General features: G+C 40.1%; 1 protein-coding gene across 3 annotated transcripts; it reads left to right on the top strand.

Moving 5' to 3' along the window:
- The first annotated feature begins 11 nt into the window (after positions 1-11).
- Positions 12-21,836, top strand: usp48 (ubiquitin specific peptidase 48). Of its 3 annotated transcripts, none has more exons than XR_004501697.2 (28): positions 12-170; positions 663-800; positions 1,324-1,444; positions 1,644-1,785; positions 2,742-2,869; positions 4,928-5,052; positions 7,102-7,210; positions 8,253-8,386; positions 8,670-8,755; positions 8,991-9,170; positions 9,477-9,614; positions 9,860-10,009; positions 10,478-10,678; positions 11,531-11,642; positions 12,599-12,738; positions 13,137-13,211; positions 13,354-13,478; positions 14,126-14,248; positions 14,516-14,577; positions 15,897-16,007; positions 16,302-16,427; positions 16,713-16,819; positions 16,940-17,047; positions 18,219-18,401; positions 18,654-18,779; positions 18,891-18,939; positions 19,041-19,067; positions 21,120-21,836. XR_004501697.2 is itself a non-coding variant. In XM_033627607.2 (28 exons), the coding sequence occupies exons 2-28, from the start codon at positions 667-669 to the stop codon at positions 21,140-21,142; spliced, it is 3,150 nt and encodes a 1,049-aa protein (XP_033483498.2). In that variant the 5' UTR covers positions 13-170; positions 663-666; the 3' UTR covers positions 21,143-21,836. The 3 variants fall into 3 exon arrangements, 2 of the variants coding, with proteins under 2 accessions (XP_033483498.2, XP_033483499.2); XM_033627607.2 differs by having other exon boundaries at positions 13-170; positions 16,297-16,427; XM_033627608.2 differs by lacking the exon at positions 12-170 and having other exon boundaries at positions 246-800; positions 16,297-16,427.
- The last annotated feature ends 1,745 nt before the right edge of the window (positions 21,837-23,581 follow it).

Raw genomic sequence — 23,581 nt, 5'->3', positions numbered from 1 at the left:
CAGTCACAACAAAGAGACGTCCTCTACGTCACTCATTGACGTCGTGTTGATTTTGAGCGGAGAAATAATTTATTTATAAATTGACGCAAGGGCGCTAAATCTAAAATAAACCGTGAATAAAATGTGAAAATACATTAAATATTTTGGTGAAGCAGCTGCACGCATGAAAGGTTCGATAATATTTGACCTTAACACAATAAACTCGTTACGTTAGCGTCAGGTAACGTTAAATAGAAAATGCAGGGAAAATGACTTGCTAACACTGCCGGGTCGAGCTAGCTACATTTTAGCTAGCTAACTAACATTAGCACGAGGGTAGTTGTTAGTCCTGGCGTTACCCTGCAAATACTGTTTTTCGTGATTTGTTGTATTTCAGCGCTCTATTTATTGTTGCGATGTGTGGTGTGATATATTCACGTTTTAAGTCCAACAGAGTTGTGAGGGAACTAGTAAGCTAATATTAGCTGGCTAGGTTAAGTAGCACCACATAGCTAACGGTGGGTTGCTTCGTAAGAGCCAAGCTATGATCTGCAGGAACTTAGTTAGCTCCTGTTAGCCGGCTATGTTAGCATTCATAGAAACAGTTTGGCTAACCTCAGGCCATAATATTGTTACGTATTTTGACTCATAAACCTGACTGTGTGGTTAACGTTACATCGTAGGATTATGGCGCCCCGCTTACAGCTGGAGAAAGCGGCTTGGCGTTGGGTGGAAACGGTGAAACCAGAAGATATCAGACTGGAGCATATCGAGCTAGCATATCGCGTCAACCTCCCGGCCTGCAAGAGAGGAACCTGCAGGTACAACGTTAATGTTTTGTTTTTTTTTTACACATGAATTTGCTGTTGTGCCAACATATGCTAGTAAAGGCTATCAGTAGCAGATCTTTATTTTGATATTAAAATTGAGGGCTTAAAGGCCAAGTCCGCAAAAGAATGCTAACGTGCATCAAAAGTCGGATTTGAGCCCTTGCGAGTGTACAAGCCTCCATAGCATTCCAGTCAGCTCAGTAGACTTTGTATGAAAGGTCATGAAGATCCACCACAATCTACAATACCACAAAAAAGCCTTAATGTGTAAGATAGGATGGAAGGCAGTAGGCAATGGGCAACACATTGGGCACTAACTTGCACAGTTGAAATGTTACTGAACTTTATCTTGCTCTGTGGCTCCTCAAGGCTAATTTCACAGGGTGTTTAGCTTTGTATGCGTAACATAATGAATAGGGAGTTTGACATTACCCTTTTCTCCACATAAGAATGAGATGCAGTTAAAGGTAGGTATTGGAACAGTAAAGTGAACAATCATTATTTGCCTTTGCAGGAGGAACTGCAAAGGGAACCCCAACTGTCTTGTTGGTATCGGTGAACAGGCGTGGCTTGGGGAGATAGATGAAAATGCTTTCCACAATATTGATGATCCAAATTCAGAGCGTCGGGACAAGGTATTTCTTTAGTCGGCCACACATCCTGCAAATTTTTCCCTCACCTGTCTATTTTCTCAGATCACATATCTGTTGTAGGTGAACTACTGAACTCTGTCCTGGGAAGTTGTCATCATGCCAAAGATGGAGGACAATCTAAAGACACAACTGATCCTCTCTCTCTCTCTCTCTGCCTCTCTCTGACTCTGCCCCTTTCCAGAACACATTTGTTGGCCTGACCAACCTGGGTGCAACATGTTATGTCAACACATTCCTGCAAGTGTGGTTCCACAACCTGGAGCTGCGTAGGAGCCTCTATCAGTGCCACAACTCCCGAGCACAGGAACACAATATTGAGTCCGGTATAACTGAAACACTGGGGATTCCTCCTTATGTTTATTTATTTCCTGGTTTAAGTCATAGTGTGTTAGCCTAATTTGCTTTTAGTCCATGTACTTTAAGTAGTGCATGTATTGCCAGCTTCCGCTTTTATCTTCAGGTTTTATTGTCACTATCAGCAACATTTAGGCTTTCTTACCCTGTGCTCAGCACTGACTGGTTTAAAATGTCGACATTAATTCTTAAAGGAAAAGGCTGTTGTAGACATAACATGTATAAACAAGCCAAAACCAGAATTTGAAAACAAAGCTATTTTTTGTATCATGACATTCACAAGATACAAAATCAGGATAATGCAACATTGAAAGTTTTAAGAGCATTATAGTTGGGTCTAAACCCAATTAGAGCAGAAAAGCATAACCCAAACAAATAGAAAATTCATAAGATTGTTTGACATTCTTGCAAAAAAGCAGAAGGCATTCCAACATAGAGCAAATGTCATACTATATGTTATATCCAAATAATAATTTAGCAATATACATTTATATCCATTTTGTTCATTTTGATGATGATTATTTTGTAAATTAATAAATCTTAAATCTAACCTACTGCCACCTTGATCTAGTTGTGCTTTGTACAAAAAGCCCATCTCTATAAACATTCTAATCCATTCATAAATTCATAATTTGTAAATTTGTTGACAAACAGGCAAACTAAAAGATCCATAATTGCCATCACGTTGATAACAGTGAATTAAACATCATGCTGTTGATGGTTTAATTTGTTTGCACATGGTAATTGGCAAACTTGTTTTTTCTTTTCTCTTTTTTTTCCCCCAAAATATTGTTTTTTAAAATGAGCCCACTTACATATTGGCCTGTGTTCAAGCATTGCTGAGGCTAGCATGACACTGCAAACTCTTTTTATGTATGATGAAAGCATCTTAGTCTCTCAGACTGAAGACTCTGTCTTTTTCCAGATTACGAGCCTCAGTCCATCTGTGAGCATCTACAGTATCTGTTTGCACTCCTGCAGAACAGCAACAGAAAGTACATCGACCCTTCAGGGCTGGTCAAAGCACTGAGCCTGGACACAGGACAGCAGCAGGTAAATCACTACACGAAACCCGGCAAATTATCCTAACTGTGATTCAGAAATACAGGGCTAGTTTCACAGTTTGGTAAAAGATTGCTCTGGATATTTATATATATATATATATACAGTACAGGCCAAAAGTTTGGACACACCTTCTCATTCAATGCGTTTTCTTTATTTTCATGACTATTTACATTGTAGATTCTCACTGAAGGCATCAAAACTATGAATGAACACATGTGGAGTTATGTACTTAACAAAAAAAGGTGAAATAACTGAAAACATGTTTTATATTCTAGTTTCTTCAAAATAGCCACCCTTTGCTCTGATTACTGCTTTGCACACTCTTGGCATTCTCTCCATGAGCTTCAAGAGGTAGTCACCTGAAATGGTTTCCACTTCACAGGTGTGCCTTATCAGGGTTAATTAGTGGAATTTCTTGCTTTATCAATGGGGTTGGGACCATCGGTTGTGTTGTGCAGAAGTCAGGTTAATACACAGCCGACAGCCCTATTGGACAACTGTTAAAATTCATATTATGGCAAGAACCAATCAGCTAACTAAAGAAAAACGAGTGGCCATCATTACTTTAAGAAATGAAGGTCAGTCAGTCTGGAAAATTGCAAAAACTTTAAATGTGTCCCCAAGTGGAGTCGCAAAAACCATCAAGCGCTACAATGAAACTGGCACACATGAGGACCGACCCAGGAAAGGAAGACCAAGAGTCACCTCTGCTTCTGAGGATAAGTTCATCCGAGTCACCAGCCTCAGAAATGGCAAGTTAACAGCAGCTCAGATCAGAGACCAGATGAATGCCACACAGAGTTCTAGCAGCAGACCCATCTCTAGAACAACTGTTAAGAGGAGACTGCGTGAATCAGGCCTTCATGGTCAAATAGCTGCTAGGAAACCACTGCTAAGGAGAGGCAACAAGCAGAAGAGATTTGTTTGGGCCAAGAAACACAAGGAATGGACATTAGACCAGTGGAAATCTGTGCTTTGGTCTGATGAGTCCAAATTTGAGATCTTTGGTTCCAACCGCCGTGTCTTTGTGAGACGCAGAAAAGGTGAACGGATGGATTCCACATGCCTGGTTCCCACTGTGAAGCATGGAGGAGGAGGTGTGATGGTGTGGGGGTGTTTTGCTGGTGACACTGTTGGGGATTTATTCAAAATTGAAGGCACACTGAACCAGCATGGCTACCACAGCATCCTGCAGCGACGTGCCATCCTATCCGGTTTGCCTTTAGTTAGACGATCATTTATTTTTCAACAGGACAATGACCCCAAACACACCTCCAGGCTGTGTAAGGGCTATTTGACCAAGAAGGAGAGTGATGGAGTGCTGCGGCAGATGACCTGGCCTCCACAGTCACCGGACCTGAACCCAATTGAGATGGTTTGGGGTGAGCTGGACCGCAGAGTGAAGGCAAAGGGGCCAACAAGTGCTAAACACCTCTGGGAACTCCTTCAAGACTGTTGGAAAACCATTTCAGGTGACTACCTCTTGAAGCTCATGGAGAGAATGCCAAGAGTGTGCAAAGCAGTAATCAGAGCAAAGGGTGGCTATTTTGAAGAAACTAGAATATAAAACATGTTTTCAGTTATTTCACCTTTTTTTGTTAAGTACATAACTCCACATGTGTTCATTCATAGTTTTGATGCCTTCAGTGAGAATCTACAATGTAAATAGTCATGAAAATAAAGAAAACGCATTGAATGAGAAGGTGTGTCCAAACTTTTGGCCTGTACTGTATATATTTATTGGTTTCTGACCATTGTGAAAATTGCAGTCAGAATTTTCTCTCTCACATCTTAGTAGAACTGTGCATTAAATCACCTTAATACATAAATCGTTGAAAATGGCAGTCTGAAGTTACCAGAGAACATTAAACCGGCTTTGAAGAACTGGTTTTTCAGATAGTCAACTAGATAATTAACGAACTGTTAGTTTCAGGATGACACAGCAGAATGAACGCACAGAACAGGAGTGCCGCCATGTTTATTACTGGTCAGGCTTGGAGGCTTGGTTTCTTTACATTGCATTAAATTCTAACCTTTCATTTTCAGGATGCCCAGGAGTTTTCAAAGCTCTTTTTGTCTCTATTGGAGGACACGCTGTCCAAGCAGAAGAACCCCAACCTGCAGAACGTCATCCAGCGGCAGTTCTGTGGACAGTTCTCCTACGTCACTGTGTAAGACTCAGTACTCAAGCTGACACAAGTTAAGATAGTGAATGAGCGCCATGATGAAGTGTTAGACATTTGAACTCCTCAAAATAGGTATTCACGTGTGCTGCTGTAACCAGAGGCCAAAGTGAGATCAATTTGAATTGAACACATTTTTGAACAAATCACAAAGGGGGTGTGTGTGTGATACTTTGGCAGATGAGGAAATGTTATATCCAGCTTTGTTGTGAGGAGTAATTTAGAAAAAAGAGAGGTGGTTAGCATGTCCCTTTTGTAGTACATAGGAGATAAAAGGATAATACTGGCTTGTCAGGAAGGTTAAGGAAACATCTTTCAGGACACTCACCCCACTCGAGAACGTTGTTTCTGAGCATTCTGTGATTAGGCAAGGCAAGGCAAGTTTATTTGTAGAGCACAATTCGTACACAAAGTAATTCAAAGTGCTTTACAGAGCAAGAAAATGCATTAAAATCACAATACAAAATAAAAACATAAATAATCATTATAAAATGAACTTTAAAAGAGAAGAGTGCAGATAAGATCCTTTCAGTCATATGCACAGTGAAATAGAGCTGTTTTGAGCCTAGATTTGAACATTGTCAGAGTAGAGGCCTGTCTCACATCTTCAGAAAGACTGTTCCAGATTTTAGCTGCATAAAACTGGAATCCTGATTCCCCATGTTTAGTCCTGACTCTGGGCACCAGCATGAGGCCGGTCCCTGAGGTCCTCAGAGTCCGAGATGGTTCATAAGGCACTAACATGTCAGAGATGTACTTTGGTGCTAGGCCGTGGAGAGACTTGTATACAAGCAGAGCTGCTTTAAAGTCTATTCTCTGAGCCACAGGAAGCCAGTGTAGAGACCTGAGCACAGGACTAATGTGCTCATACTTCCTGGTTCTGGTCAGGACCCGAGCAGCAGCATTCTGGATGTACTGCAGCTGTCTTACGGCCCGTTTGGAGAGGCCAGTGAGCAGGCCATTATAGTAGTCTAACCTACTAGAGACAAATGCATGGATAAGTCTCTCCAAGATTACCCTCCATATTCTTGCCGGTTTTTTCCTGTGATGTCCCATCTACTGTATGACGATGTCTTGTGACTTTGCAGATAATAGTGGGTGTCGACACATCTGTTGCACATGCATAATATGTGCTGGCTTCATTTGAAATTTGTCGTCTTGTTACACTACTTTTCTTTGCTGATGTATAAAAAAGGCGTCAGTCTGTCACTGTGACAGCCGCACAAAAATACAAACTGAACCTCAGTGTGAGTGAGCTGTCAGGATTCGGTTCATAACTGGGGCAATTGTATAGGTTGGATAGGTTGGCCTTTCTGTTTTTCACATAAAAGTAAGTAAATGATTCTTTGGATAAAGGACATTTACTATTGGATGTGTTACAAGATCCTTTTAAACTGTGATATATTTAACTTGGACATGTCAGAGAATGCAATTATATGAAATACGGGAATACAGGTGTGGGCTTTTGCTCAGGGAAGGGAGGGAGAAGTTTTCTTGTTGCTCAGAGAGATTTTCTTTTCTTCCTTCTTAAGGACATTTTTTTCAAAAAGTCACACTGTCTGGTTTTGTAACACTTTTATCCGCTGTGGTGCCTGTCAGAGGTGAAAACAGGTTTAACAGCTATTTATTTAACATTCTTGAGGGAGATGGAAGCTTTGTTGTTTCGTTAATGGAGCAAGTTAGAAAAACCAGATATTTTTATAAGGCTTGGCTTATTAAAGGTTAAGATTTTATTGGAGTCACCATTTTGGATTGGCACCAGAATCATACAGAGGCATACGGCGATTTTTTATTTTATTTTATTATTATTTATTTATTTTTGTTAATTTGAAGTGATTGTAAGTATTGAATGAAAGTTCAGGAGTCACACATCATATTGAATTGAACTTATTCAACTTGTGAAATTATTAAATTGCTTTTGAAAAAACTCATCATTACGTAAAAAATTACACCATTACTAAAATAATTTGAGCCCATACAAAAAGCCATTTTCTATGCAGTGATGGAATCTGTTATCTTGGTTTGTTTGTTTTCCAGCTGTAACCAGTGTGGACGATCATCTGCACTGCCGTCCCGATTCTATGAGCTGGAGCTGAACATCCAGGGCCACAAGAACCTCACAGAGTGTGTTACAGAGTTCCTCAAGGTATCCCTACATTCAGGCCTCTGTGTGAGCTCATGTTAGGGACAGCAATTGTGCTGTGTTCATTTTGATAAGTGGGGAGATCCATTTCATCATAACAGACACACTTAATTTCTCACTGAGTTGCAACAAGGAATAACACATGTGCATTTCTCCACGTGACGGATTACCTAGGAGAAGGGGGGCAGGACATCAATCTACATCAGGGGTGTCCAAACTTTTTGAATGGTGGTCAGATTAGTTTATGTTAAAATACCAGGGAGCCATCAGCTTCTCGCATGACAGGGGTTATTAAAAGATAAATAAAAAATTTACACTTAAATAAGACAAATGCAACAGTTTCATCTTTCAGTGGAACAGTATATATTATTTCACCGCTCCTGAAAATGGTGGCCCTCGCTGTCAACTTTACGCTTTCTTGCTGTGTCCATGTCTGAAACCTAGCAGGAAGTGTCTGCTGTTAGGTACCATTTGTTTGCTTGTTTGACGTCTGTATATGAAAACACACTAGTTCCGCCTGCGTAGTTCTGACTTGTTTCATGTTCATAAACCGTATGACAGTCCTGCCATCGTGAGGTGAATGAAAAAAATGCAGTGATCTTGATAAACCAAGCATACCACTAAAGTATATTTTAAAAGACAAGCTGCAGGCCGCTTAAAATCAGTCTGCAGGCCACGACTGGCCCCCAGGTCGGACTTCAGTCGTGTCTGATCAAAGTAAATCTAATGTGTGTGTATAATAAACAGTGGAGTAAATTCTGCGAAAGAAGAGGTGACAGTGACATGTGCATCATTTTACCCAAAGTCGAACATTTTTCTACACTCGACAACCAGGAAAAAAATGACAAAGATGCAGCACTCAACGCAGAATAGTCACCCAGTGTCTCGTCACGCTGCTGGTGTTTGTAGCATAGTGCAAATACACAGCACTCCCATAGCAAAAATATAGAAAATACGCTGGCCTCAGGAAAAAAGGCTTTGATGGACACAAGCTCTAAACATGTGTATTTGTGTGTGTTGTTTTTGCAATGGTAATCCCTTACAGGAGGAGAAGCTGGATGGAGAGAACCGTTACTTCTGTGAGAGCTGTCAGAGTAAACAGAACGCCACCCGTAGGATCAAACTGCACAGCCTTCCTCCAACCCTCAACCTGCAGCTCATGCGCTTTGTCTTTGATAGGTCAGTACTGATTAAGATGTACTTTCAATCCTGCATTAAAGAAATTAAGTTTTTTACACTTTTGTTATTGTTATTCATTACAATACACACAATTGCACGCCCAGGACTTAAAGACATGCATGCATGCATGCATGCATGCAGAGAACCTAAACTTAAAATGGCCACTCTCCCGTTACCAAGTCCCCATGGACTGAGCTACTGCCACCCCACTACTGATACCGTCAGTCTTTACTTTCTACAGGTATGAGAGGAAAGGTTTACTGAACCATGTTGTCTTCCCCAGACAAACAGGCCACAAGAAGAAGCTCAACACCTTCATCAGTTTTCCAGAGCAGCTGGACATGGGGCCTTTCTTGGAAGGAAAACCAGGTATTAGCAGTACGAATCTCTGTGACACATAGACACATACATTCTGCACTTTCCCTCAACAATAAATGTATACTGAGATGTGTCAGCTACACAGAAGAAATAACATACATACACTACTCTTATCTCTCTTTTAAACAAAGAACTAAGACCTAGTCCTTTGAATTTAGAAGAGTTGATGACTTCTTGAAAAGTAAACGTGTTGATTTGTGCGTCTTTGGACGGACTGTTTCTCCAGACCAGAAGTGTGTTTATGAGCTGAGTGCTGTGCTGATCCATCGGGGCATCAGTGCCTACTCAGGCCACTACATCGCCCATGTGAAGGACGCTCGTACCGGCGACTGGTACAAATTCAATGATGAGGAAATTGAGAAGATGGAAGGCAAGAAGCTGCAGCTTGGCATTGAGGAAGACATTGGTGAGTAGTACTAAATGGGCACTGTAAGGTTCCATCTTCCTAAAATCCTTAGTTACCCAAATGTAGTGTTATGTTGTAGGAGTCTTATTGTTATGCAGTATTATTCTTTATGTAGAATAATGTTCTTTAATGTTAGAGAAACTGCAGTTAAAAAGTTGATTTGTTGAAAATGTATAGTCACCATGATAAGGCGCTTTAGCAAAATAAAGAATTACGAGTTAAAGAATCATACCTTTTACCCTCCTGAGGGTCATATCTGTAAATATATATACTTTCTCCTTCCTTTTTGGTCTTCTTGGTCTCTAGCTGAGACAGTGAAGTCCCAGGCACGAAAGCCAAAGTGTAGTAAAGGCTACCACTGCTCCAGAAATGCCTACATGCTGGTGTATAAGGTCCAGGAAGAGGAGGACTCAGATCCCACCAGGACCAACGTCGAGGTGCCAGGTGGGAAGTAGAATTTTATGTAATCTACCGTTTAGCATGTTTGTGTGTAATGTGTCCCTATTCTCTGATGCAAACAAACATGACAGCCAGACAAGGAGGCAGCGATCATTTCTGTTTTCTGTCTTTGTTTGCGTCAAGGAATTAAGACGTCTAGAGAAATGTTGTTTATTGGTAAGAATACAGATTGCAGCCTGCTCCATGTTGCCTTGTCTTATGGTTTCTTTTACCTCTGTCCTGACTCCCAGCCTTCCTTCAGAGGTTGGTGGACCAAGACAACCATAAATTTGAGGAGTGGTGCAGCGAGATGGCCGACATGAGAAAACAGAGTGTGGATAAGGGCAAAGCCAAGCATGAGGAGGTGAAGGAGCTCTACGAGCTTTTACCTGCAAGAGACGGTCGGTAAAAACATTCCCTAATCTCACTCACAGTTTACTTAACAGAAACACTTATGAGAGTGTACATGTTTGTTGTTTTTTTTCCAGTTAAAACAGGCGAAAATACAGACAGTGTAATAAAGGGACAGTCAGGGTTATTTGGGGTATTGCTTAACTTGTGCAGCAGCTCCCCTCTCTGTAGTAATACTGCAAATACAACACAACACCCTACTGAACCAGGACGATTTGGGATTTTTGCCAAAAGCAAATACTGTGTTTTGATGTTATGTATTAGACTGAGGAGTTACAAAAACGTCAGGTGTTAATCGGAAATTAGTAGATGCATTTCCATACAATATCCATGCTTCATGTGTTTATATATAGATATGTTAGAGATAATATATCACAGAATGAGCCTGGATTTAATCAATCAAAATCAGAGGTCATGAGTCTCTTTGTTTGATGTGTTTCTCTGCTTTCCCTCGTCAGGTGAGCCATATGAGTTTATCCCACTGGACTGGTTGAAGAAGTGGCTAGAAGACTCCACCGCCACAAAAGAGATTGACAACTCCCTCTTCCTTTGTTCTCATGGCAAACTGCACCCAGACAAGGTGGGAGACTCCAAGAGGGTTTCCCTGCAAGCTGCTCAGCTCCTGTACGAGCGCTACAGTGGAGGGCCGAGACTGGACGGTCAGTCATACAGACGGTGGTGTGGTCTCTTCTTTAATCATCAGCTTCTGCAAAACTGAAAGTTTTACTGCTTCCAGTTCAGTAGTTACACAGAAGTAGGAATCACACTGATCACTATTTTAAAACTTTCTGGAAATCATCACACCAAATATGTACACGTGTAATCAACTTTGCGTAGCTTTAAGCATCCTCATAGTTGTATAAAGTATGCTTGAGGCCTAAAGAGTGAGCCTGAGTGGTAGCACTTTGCATGTTTTGAAATATTGAATGAAACACTTCGCTTGCACTTGAAGGCTTTACTGTTGGACATAAATGACATCAGAGTAAAAATGCAGCGCATAGCCTATCTGATTCTTTTATTAGAGCCTTCAAAATTAATTAATCACTGAAAAAAAACATCTTCATCATCTTCTGATAACAGTGAAGTCCTGGGATTTTTGTTTTAGAATTTGAGCATATCTGCACAGTCGGGTGGATTATGTGTGCAGGCCACTCATTATAACTCAATAAAAAAATTGGCTGATAATTTATGCAAGTGATAATGGAATAGTTAAAGAAGCAACAGACACAACAAATTGAAGTGGTTCGTTGAAAAGCATCACGACTGGTAAAATTCTAAACTAATCAGTTACTGACAAATCATTATCATCACTAGTTGACTTAAAAGCAGTGGTTGAATTTGCCCTCATGTATTTCTGTACTCTTAAGAAATACTCTTGTTGGCAGTCAGATTAATAACTTTGCACTCAAAGCATATCTCAGTCCCTAGAAATGTCTCTAATCCTGACTGCTATGGACACCACAGTGTTTGTCACCTACATTTTTACATATCCCACTTATGTGTTTGTTCAGCCTCCTCTCTGTGTAGAGAGTGTGTCAGCCAGCGATGCAGAGTGCTGCGGCTGAAGAACCAGCTCAATGAAGACTACAAGGAAGTCACCAACCTGGTCAAACGCACTATCAGGTAAACACACTCAGGAAAAGTTAGGTTAATGAAGTCAAGTTTGGTTTATACTTCTCTTTTTTTTACTTTAATATGTATGTAAGCTGAATATTAAATACTAGTCTTCATTTTTTTGCATAATCGAGCCCGTTCACAGCCCATCCTCACCTACTTACCTAAACTTTTATGAATTTTCCTCCCTGAAGCCTAAAAGCTACCTCATTAGGTAGATCATCTGATTATAAAAATATTTGAAGTCAAAGTGATTTAACTGCAGAATATATCAGTGAATTTGAAAAAACAAACAAACAAAAAGAAAAACATCAGTCAGCTCAGCAGATGTGAGTGGATGTTTATCAGTAGTGGTGGCAAGTCTTCACGGTGGTGGCAACAGACTTGGTCGCTAAGAAAGGTACCACTTTGCCAATCTGACAGTAAAGAGTGTGAGTAAAAAAAATAATAAATCAGAATTTGTACTTCTTAAGCATGCAATGAATGCTGTTGTATGTTATATCACAATGTCGGCCTCTGTGGTTGGTGACTGTCAGCCAACCCTAACGGCAATTTAACTTGTCGGTCTCTTGTCTGAACAAGCCCTTGATCACCTATATGTAAAACTCATGCCAGCAACCTCTCTGCTATGCTCTCTCTCTCCCTCCCTCCCTCCCCACACACATCCACCAGGTGCCAAATATCGAGGTCAATAAACATCTGAATGACAAACAGCCATCACTGTAACAGACAAATGAAGCCAACAATATTACATATTCAGTGTCTGAAAAGGGCTTAAGATTCCATTTTCTTGTGTTGTTGTAGTTGACAAAACATAATACAGCAAAGAGAAAATTGGTCAAGATAATATATCTAAATATGAACAAAATGAATGAGGGGTCTTTCAGAACCAGTGTAATTCTTCCAATACAAAGTTTCTATCAAATGTAATCATAAGTGTGTGTGTGTGTGTGTGTGTGTGTCAGTGGTGAGGGCTGCTGGGTGGGCAAAGCTTCTCTGCGTAGCTGGAGGCAGTTGGCTTTAGAACAGCTGGAGGAGGACGAACACGAAACCAAACATAGCAATGGCCAGACCAATGGACAGGGACCACACAACAACAGCAAAGGTAGGAGTAATGGAAGGGATTTTGTTTTTCCTTCTGGGTCTATTTTGGAGTTTATTTTTTCAATCTGTCAACACCAAGCTGGAAACAGGAAATTATGTCACATTGTGTACATTTTCATTGAAAATGTAATACATTTAGTTTTGCTGTCCAGTAGTTGTTAAGATATTTCAGTCTGGACCAAAGGGGTAGACCATCTTACTGACATTACCATCTCTTAAGCCATGCTGCTAGCACATCTAAAATGTGTTTGAAATCTATGTTTTAAAAAGACATGGAGACACTGGCTGATGCACATCCACTGAGTTAATCAGTTTGCGGTCTTTGAATTTTAGTATTAAATTTAACGAACATCTCTGGATTGTGAATCTTAACATTCTTTGTGACTCATTCGATTGTAGAGTTCGGCCCAGAGCTCTCAGAGGGCAACGATGAAGAGATGAAGACATTCAATGAAGACATTGTCTGCAGTCATGGTACTGTCCCATCATCAGCATCTAGAATGATATAACAAAAATACTTTTAACAAGGTAGAATTTTGAAACAAAAAAAAAAGTTTTCATTGCTGTTACATGCACAGTGTAGTTTAATCTCTATGTATGGGTGTTCCTCCTGTAGGGGGTCTGAGTATTTTGGAGACTGAACGAAAGCTGGTATCCACTGAAGTTTGGACCAAGCTGAGGGAATACTTCCCTAAAGCCCCAGAATTCACCCAAAACCAACAGCCCTGTCAGCAGTGCCTGGTGAGTATTTTCTCTTATCTTGCATTTAAATTAAAGTGTAAAGGTGGATTTACTCACAGTGTACAGCCATCCAGCAATAGTTGCCTCTGGTGTAGATGACCTATAGCATAGGCTCACATTTAACCACTTTATAGTACCATCGCTAGACACTACATGGACACTTAAAGGCCGTATCCTTCTTAAGTTATATTCCCCAGAGTAATTTTGTTTACAATCTCTGATTCACATTGTGCAATGGCAACAGTTTATATTCTTTGATTCATTGTGTGTTGGTGATGGCAGAAGGTTTGCAGTGGAGATGGCTCTGCTAGATGTGTGTTATTGATTGATTGTCAACAATCTCAACCAGCATCAAAAACAAGCTGACCAATCACAGTTCCTGTGGTCTCCATGTATCACCTCATGTGTGGTTACGTTACATTTTCGGGGAGGTGCATTTTAGTTGCAACAGCTGTGCTCATAGGCTCTGTTGATACATTTACCATTTACATGAAACTAAAACAACCTAAACTAATGAAAGCAATAGTCTGACAGCAGCAGGCACACAGAGTAATGAGTCATGGCAACCACAGTTGGTGGATGTGTAATAACAGAGTGAACCATTGAGATAGTTGTGGAGTTGCAACTGTTTTTTCTCGTGTCTCCAGACATTAGAGCAGGAAGAAAAGGACAATGAGGCAGTGAGTAAGATGATGGCCCTGGACCAGAAGAACCAACTGCTCAATCTCTTCAATGAGAAGAACCGGCCGACACTCAACAAGTGGCCTCAGGTAGACACAAAGTGAAGTACCAAACTTTCAGTCTGCCAGAGTCATGTAACCTTGTCACACCAATACAGTTAAAGAGGCTAAATGCCCTGCAAAGAATAGAGCAAAAGAGGTCCATACATTTATAAGACTAGGACACACACACACACACACACACAGAGTCCAACATGAATTATACTGCAACAGCATTAATTAACAACAAATATGATAGATTATAATAATCTATGATTCAGGTAACTACAGTTCATCATCTCTTGTTTTTCTCACCAGGGCACAGATGTACTCTACATAGTCCCTCTGTTTTTTGTGGATGAGTGGAGAAAATTCATCAGGTATGTTTGATTCAAGAAACAAGTGAAATGAACACAATAATATTACTGTGTTAATTGTCACATTGTCAAAATTAAATTTTACTGTATGCACCCAAGAACAGGGTCAGCCTTTCTACAAAAGGAGCTAGTATAAAGATGTGTTTGGCATGAATATCAGATGTGTGTCACTAGTAATGACTAAAACCAGTGTAATTTATTCAGTTTGCATTAAAGATATACTAGGATTTTCTATTAAAAAAAAAAAAAAAAAAGCAACAATGCATAGGCTTATACAGATGTAATCCCTCTCAATTATCACTAAGCATAGAGGTGTGTGGCAGCGTATTTTTATGCAGAGGCTCTGCTCTGCCCTCTATCTTTCTTATTTTCCTCTAATTCTCTGCGCTCGGGACGTTTGTCAGCATGTACCCTCACAGCATTTGGGTGAAGTCAGAGCTTATAAAAAAGGAAGCTGACTGTAAGCACCAGGCATCCAAGAGACACAGCACCAAAGAAAATGCACTGAAAAAACATTAGTTACTGGTTTGAAAACACTAACAATCTTGCATAGTATAATTTTAAGGGCCCAGACACACCAAACTGGCTTTAAAAAACTAGCAGTGACGAAAGCAGACTGTTGCATTGCCAAACGTTGCCTGTGTCTTGGCCAAAAAGTTGCACGTGAACACACCGCAAAGACTACCGAAGGCCAAGCAGCACATATGTTTTGCACCTGTGTGAGAAGAAGTAACTCTCCACACCTGTAGACAGTAGTAATCTGTGTTTGTCGTTCAAAAAGGGAAACCAGAATGCTGTCACGATGCTAGTTAGCCAGTTGGCACATTAACAACACAACTTAATGTTGAAAGAACAGAGCATATTAACTGTGCGCCAGTGAACAATAACACAAACCATCAAGAAACATTTCAGCTTCAGAGCTCAATGGTTTAAGAAAAATAATCTTACCTTATGTAACAAATTTTTTTTGGTCTCACTCCCTCTTTAGCTTTTTGGTTACGTTCCTCACTTCTGTTTCTCTTCTCATGCGCTGAGCTGAACTGCCAATCAGAGTGATTTCATTCACCGATGGGCTTCGGCGTCTCTAAAAAGCGATTTAACATGCTGAATCGGCTGAAAGAAAGTTGACAAGGGCCAGTGCTCACTGACGACCCAACTTTGACTGAGGGCTGACCATCCGTGTGGTGTGTGAGGGCCTTAAGGATGACTCATTCCGTTTCTGAGTCGGACCGTCCCCAATGATGTTAGATATGACTGGCAGTAAAACAGCATATTATCCTTCCGTATGCTAACTTTCTCCTTTCGGTGTGTGCATTTTGCAGGAGGCCCACTAAATCCTCTCCAGTGTCAAATGTTGGAAATACTCTGCTGCTCTGTCCCCACGGAGGCTTCATGTTCACCTACGACTCCCTCATCAACGGAGATGCACAACAGTGAGCTCTGCTTATTTAACTCACTAATAGTTGCCTCTCACCTACAAAAAAAATAACCCAAAACATTTTGATAAGTTGTGTTTTGAAGACAATTGCACTTCTGACAGAATAAAAAAAAGAATAACTGGAACAGCAGTTAAACTTCACAGTCCATTATAACTCATACTAATAACAAACCCTAAACTCAGTGAGGCCCCGCTGTGTGCTCAGGCTTTATGCATGCACTGAACTGATGTGTTACTGAGTGGACGCTTCTGTGGTCTCATGTTGTGCTGTTTGTCCTGCACAGTGTAGCTCTGCTCTGGCCCAGCGAATGGGAAGTGATCAGCAGACTCTTCATTGTGGACCAGCCAATCTCCATCCACTGCTTAAAAGAGACCACACCAAGTGGTCCTACCACTCAATACACCACTCAGCCTGGTAAGAGTGTAGACTTTGACAAAATGCTGAACCTCACATATTGATGGCTCACTTTTAAAATGTTTATTCGAACACACTTTTTTCATATAGTTGAAGTAATAATCAAAAGCTTTACTTGAATATCAAACACTCACTGCCTGTAAGCTTCAAACTTGGATGAAGTGAATAATGCACTTTGTGACACTCACAGTTTGACATTTTGGGTGTAGTGTTGCTTTAACCTTTTTTGGCTTCTCAGCATCCTCTATGTATTTGATATTGATGTGGGTGTATATATGTGCTCAGACCTCTGTTGGGACTGCAGAGAGAGCTTCCTTTTCCAGCAACAGAGGGACCTCAGAGAGTATACCCAAGCAACCATCTATATCCGGAAAGTCATTGAAGACAAGAGGGTATGAACAAAAGGACATTTTAGGTCATCCAAACAGTGAAAACTCTGTTTTTTCACATCATTTCTAAAATGAGATCCACAGAGTTTCAAATGATGCAGTTTATTGTCATCCTCTGCATAGATGATAAAGGAGGCGGCTCCAGAAATGAATGCCAGCAGCTCTGAGGCAGAGGAGGAGAAGGAAGAACATCCAAAAGTGGACGGTGAGAAAGACCCAGACTTCAGCCAGGTAAGTCTGTTACCACATTAAAGCTACAGTAACGGTTAATAAGGCAGCCAAATCAGACTCCAGACAGTGCACAGGCTTAAGGGACTGTCCATCACAAACTGTCTGTGATTGGTGTAAAAAATCACAAGACTGGTTGTGTTGCTTTGTGAAAAAAATCTATTTTATTTCTTGTTAATCTCCTTATTTTACATTGTTTTTTAGCTATAGACAGAGACAGCTTAAACCATCTATTTGTTTCATCTTTCTGCTATTTCACTGTAGCTATTGTCTGTTCTCTCACCACAATTTCTGGTTTCCTTTGGTTATATCCATGTGCCTCATGTGTGCAATATCAATAAATGAAGAAAAAAAACATGTAATAACCAGAAGGGTGCTCAGAAAGCGCAGATCTCAGCCAAGGTCAGATGCTCTGTCCTGCAATGTTAAAGAAAAGTGAAAGTAAAAAAATAATTTGTGTATCTGCCCCATGATGCAGATCTACTCCAAAATGTAATGGGTTCTTCCTTGTCCCATGCTACACCCTTCTAACAAGTTCAATGAAATGGAACTGTGGTTTTTCCGTAATCAAGCTGACACAAACCAAACCAACAACAGAACCTCCTTGGCAGAGGTAATATTACAAGTAGCATGAGGAGTATCAGTTGTCCTGTAACAGTTGGGAGTAACAGCTGACAGTAAAAGCAGTTGAAGCAATAAAAGTAGCAGTACACACAGATTAAATGGACTGGGTGGACTTGCACTTGTATGGCACCTTTCTAGGCATACGACTACTCAAAACGCTTTCACACTACTTGTCTCATTCAGGCCTACTCACACACATTCATACACTAGTAGCTCAGGCTAACATACAAGGGACCAACTGCCACTCAGTTCTTACGCTTTAACACGTAGTCACACACTGATGGCAGAGCCTCGGGAGCAATTTGGGGTTCAGTATCTTGCCCAAAGATACTTTGACATGCAAACTGGAGGAGCCAGGGATCGAACGATCTTTCAATTAGTGGACACCCCACTTCTTGAGCCACAGCTGCCACACTACTTCCTATTTTAATGTGTGATCATTTTTGGTTTTATCTAAAACTTCTTTTTTGGGACCATCTTGAGAGTGAATTGATGTTGGTGAGTCATTGTCAGCCATAATATAGCTAATAATCACATTACTTTGTTTCAGTCACAAGATGGTGCAAAGCGGCTAAAGTTGAGTGAGAGCAGCACAGCATCAACAGCTGCAGCCCCTGTGACCAACACGACCAAATTAGGTGGAATCAGGAGAAGCACCCGGCACAGGAAACTCCGAGGAGAGAAAGCACTCATCGTTTCAGCTAATCAGACACTAAAAGAGCTGAAAATACAGGTGACGGATAGAGGACCAGATTGCTGACGCATTTAAAATGAACATGAAATATAAGTGGTTTATGACACCTTGAGGATGGATAAGTGCAGTTTATTCATATACACTATTTTTCACAGACTCAGTAATTTTACACAGGTATCTGAACTGATAATAATGAAATATTGTAAAAGAGGTATTGTGATGACTGCACTGTAGAGGTGATGATTGGTCTGTATTCACAAAACTGACTTTGCTGTGCTCCTGACCCTGTAGATTATGCACGCCTTCTCTGTGGCTCCATTTGACCAGAACCTCTCCATTGATGGAAAAAGTCTGACAGACGACTCGGCCACACTGGGTAGTCTGGGCGTCATTCCTGAAAGCATCATCTGTCTAAGGGTACTCCCTACTTATTGTTTACATGGAAATCTTAACCACTGCAGCTTTAATCTTGATGGTGATTACATACATTTCCTTTTCCAAAACACTGATTCCATTGTTGTCTTACAGGCTGATGAGCCAATAGCAGATTATGCTGCAATGGATGATGTCTATCAGGGTAAATACTGTTATCTTCACTTCCACCATGTTACATTTACTTTGTTTTTTAAAAAAAACTCCAAGTTATAATAATAATGTTCTCATCTGCCTCCCGCACAGTGAGAATGCCTGAAGAGGGATTTAAAGGTGAGCATGCTTTTTTCTTCATATGCTTTTAAATGTTTGTTTTCTTTCTTTCATGCAGTAGGAAGACAACATCTCTGTTATCAACACTGATGCATTAAAGCTGAGTGGGGTGACCCTGTTAATCACACTGAATTATCATTATTATTCTATTTGGATTACTGAAAAAGCATCTCAGATGTGGGCTTTGATCTAACAACCTTAGAGATCCAAATGACCTTATTTTTAGAGCTCCAGTAAGCCAAATATTTTTGAAGACTGTCTGTACAGATGAGTTTTGATAACACACCCCCTGAAAGTTGACCAAGTGCTTGCTTAGGTTGCACTAACAGGTTTCACACCTGGTCTTACGTCGATCATAAGTTGGCGTACTAAAGCCCAGTTCAGACCAAAGATTCGCAACGAGACAAAAAAGTTGTAGCGGTGTGAACTGGCCGGTCTGAGCTCAACTCAAGCTGGTTGCAATTCAGCTGGTCAAATCGCCAGCAGCTGGTTGTAGAACATAAAACATGTCACCTGTTTCTACAGCCAATCAGCTTGTAGTGAAGTCCACTGGTCAAGTCAAAATGACCGCAGACGGCATGTTTGCTTGCTGTGGTGGGTACTCCGTCCCCGCCAAGCTCTCTATTTCCGTCCTCACAATGTGCTGGTACCAGATATTGGGCCACTTCTGCTGATCGCTGTATGTGCTTGCGCTGGTTATTTATATTATTATATTATTGTGGCATATTTATTATGAATGCAGTCTATTTGATGTTCGTTTTGTTTATGTTTTTGCCATTTCATCACAACTACAAATGCAACTGTAGGCAGTATCTCACTATCACTATCCTCATTCATATTTTAAGAAGCTACAAATTATATTCAGCCACAAAATAAGCCTGAAAAACTGGAGGTCAGAACAGAAGTACAGAGAGTTGTTGCATAGAGATGATACACTGTCTCATCTAGTTGCATTGGTGTGAACCAGCAGGTTTTTAGAACATTGCAGAATGGAGCATTGCAAGTAGTTACCTGTTTCAACTCATCTCGTCGAGAATTTTTGGTCTGAACTGGGCTTAAGTCCAGTCTCGTAGTTACGCTGGTCGCACCATCAATGCTTAAATTGTGTGCCTATTCAGGAGCAGATGTAAAGTCAAAATCTCAGGCTTTTCTATATGTCAGCAGCCTGATGCAGAACATAAGAGCCCCAAACTTTGAACATAACCCACATTAGCTTACCTATTTAATTCTCTTTTATTTAGCCAACTTACAAACATGACCACACGTCCTTCAAACAAACATTCACCGGTGAAAAGTGCACCACTAGTGTCAGTCATCAAGCTAGATAGCTACCTAATTAGCTGGCTAGCTGCAGCAGCATAAACTTACCTGCAAATGTTAGTTTATCCTGCTGCTTAAGGTGCTGTTCAGAACCACTGCTAACAACACACTGTCGGCCAGGTGAATTGTAAGATATGACCGAGTTTGTTTACTTTTTCTGTCCTTTCACATTACCTGTAGAGCTGCAACTGGCAGCTGCTGTCAGTCAAACACAGACAGCATCTCATCTACAGCTCAGTTAATCTTACTATCTCAATATCTGTAAAATTTCCTTTTCTTTTTCACTGATTTTCAGTAATAATATTGTTGCAAATCATAAATGATTAGCTACACATTACCAGGACAACGGGAGAATGTAAACAATGTATTCTAGTAACACATGTGCTATAGTCATAGTCGCTGCGTATTCACATAAATGGGCATTATTAAAACCAGGCATCGGCTTAAGTTTGCTTGGTGCGACCAACGTTAAGTCCATTCTTAAGACTGATCTTAACAGAGGCCGACTTAACAGTTAGGACCAGTTAGGTTCAATGGAGACCAGTAAGTGTGACCAGCTCAAGATAATTCATTATCAGATTATTTAGTAAATTAAATCAGAATTTTGTCAATTTTATACTGTATTGAGTGGCCAACTCTTTTCAATTAGATTTTAATTTTTTTTAAAATTCTTGACAGTGAGTTTTGGTTCTGCTTCAATTTCTTACTAATAATTTCTTTCCCTCTCTGCAGGCACTGGGCTTCTCGGGCACTGAGGAAAGCTGTGCTGTAGCTATGCTTGAATTGGACGGATGACAGTTGGACATTTTTAAAGGAGGAAAAAAAAGCTTGAATTTGTCAAGTGTCCATATATAAATAAGTGCTTTAATTTGTTTTTTTACGTTTTGAGTAGCCTTTCTTTAATAAACTGTGACCATGTTGCAAAGCCGCTGTTTTTCTCTACATAAGGTTAGCTGGCCTTTGATATTTAAATTCCTAATCATTCTGAAGGACTGTGTGCTTCTACCTGACAAATAGAATCTGGTTGAGGAAGCTCAATGGAGCGTTCTACTGTTACTCAAGAAAATGGGCTTTGTTTATGACTGTTTAACTTATGGCAGAAGAAAAAATTAAGACAATGTTCTTTCTTTCCATTATGTGGAAGCTTGTGTCCTCACTGCAGAGTTTTCAGGTTTGTCAAAAGAATGCACGAGTAACTGTTAAGTATTACAAATATAACTGCTCTTAAATGTTAGAACATTTATTACCTCTACAGCAAATCTATATCCATATACTCCATGTGGCATTTAGAGATACATAGCTACACGGTATGTATAGAGGCCGATTCCTGCAGAAGTTTCAGCAGTGCAAACCCTCGAGAGCTCGAAGTGAGAAACAGAATGCAAGCAGTGATATGTCCTGTTCTTTTCACTGTTATTTCTTATGGACAATAAAGTTATTTTCAAAGCACCCTGTCCTCATACTTGTGATTATTCCATGAAAAATTGCAAAATAGAATGTAGTGTTACTTGGGCATTAGGATTATTTCAGTCCTGTGATGGCCAATACCTTCTACAACATCCACACCTATTGAAAATGATAAAGTACTTAAGTAGTGTCGTCAGATTGTTTCTTCCATTGTTGAAACTGGAAAGGTAACTGGTATTTTCCAGCCTGGACCCTGTTCACCCTTTATCTGTGTGTGTTTAATTTATAATTGGAGACAACAGTTTTAATGCCTCAACACTGGCGACTGCCATGACTGGGAGCATTATGTTTTTGAGGTATCCATCCATATGTATGTCCTATTCTTGTGAACCTGACATCTCAAGAACACCTAAGAGATTTTTTTCAGAATGAAAGCAGCTTGAGGGAATTTCTTCCAATTTGGCACAAACGTCCACTTGGACTGAAGAATAAACTGATCAGAATTTTGTGGTTGAAGGTTTGAAGGTAAAGATCAGTGTGACCTCTCAAAATATGTTTTTGGCCATAACTCAAGAATTTATATGCTAATTATGACAAAACTTCACACAAATGTCTGAAAGGATAAAATTATAGTCATGAGATTTTATATCCCAAAGGTCAGTTTCACTGTGACATCATAAAACAATTTCTGTGACATATTCATGTTTTCACAGACATGGATGTAAACTGTAAGAGAAACTTGACTTGATGAACTGCAGGATGGTAATTCTTTTTTTTTTTTTTAAGATATTTTTTGGGGCTTTTTAGCCCTTAATGGATAAGACAGACAAGCATGAAAGAGAGAGGGAGTGACATGCAGCAAAGGGTCGAACCCAGGCCGCTGCAGCAACAGCCTTGTACATGGGGCGCCTGCTTTACCACTAAGCCACCAGCACCCCAGGATGGTAATTCTTGTTGAATTTGTTCAAGTATTAAAGAGACAGCTTCGGCCAGGAGTGGTAAAACCACCTACCAGCAATTGAGCACTGTCAATGTAGATCTGCTAAAAGTGCTTGTTTTTGCCACTGACAGGCTTAGATTATTGTAAGTGTCTTACAAAATTATGGAAAGACTCTCTGCAGAGATTGACTTTTTAATTTAAGAGTAATTTCCTTTTTGAAAGAGCCCTGAAATTGCCATTGCAAAGACTCCATTTAAATAGCCAATAGTTTAGCTTGTATAGAGTATAGAGCCAGCATACTTGCACGTCTAACTGAGTGAATTAAGGTTAAATTTTAACCAAACCAGAGCTGGTGATTGTTGGAACGATGGAGAGATGAACCAAGGTGGGTTGTGTAAGAATTATTTTGTTTCTGTCGACTTTGAAGTGTGTTTAAAATGATAAAATCACGGTTTATTTGAAAGCAGTCTGGTGGTTTTAGTGATAGCAATTTCTAGGCTGTCTGGTTAAACATAAATAAATAAAAAAAGAATCTTTAACAATGAGGTCAACCTCTGTAGGGATCCTTTCTATAATGGTGGTGTTGTTTAAAAAAGGATAGACTTTAAAAATATAAGTGAATGGGATGTTCAGTATTTAATTTTGATTCTTTTTTTCTCAAACTGTATTATACTAAGCTACTTATTTTTTCGTGGCTAAAGTGTTTTTTTTTCTTCAGTTTTATTATTTTTCATGTTTAAACAGGCATTTGTTGAGCATAACGTTTGTTGATTGCAACATAACTGAGAGCAAGACTGCCTCAGGAACTGAAAAAATAAATTAGGAAGTAATCACAATAATTAAGTGA

The sequence above is a fragment of the Epinephelus lanceolatus genome, chromosome 1 (genome assembly GCF_041903045.1).
Source record: "Epinephelus lanceolatus isolate andai-2023 chromosome 1, ASM4190304v1, whole genome shotgun sequence".
Lineage (NCBI taxonomy): Eukaryota > Metazoa > Chordata > Actinopteri > Perciformes > Serranidae > Epinephelus > Epinephelus lanceolatus.
The sequence above is the reverse complement of the archived record's forward strand: the minus strand, read 5'-3'. Positions and strand labels throughout refer to the sequence as shown.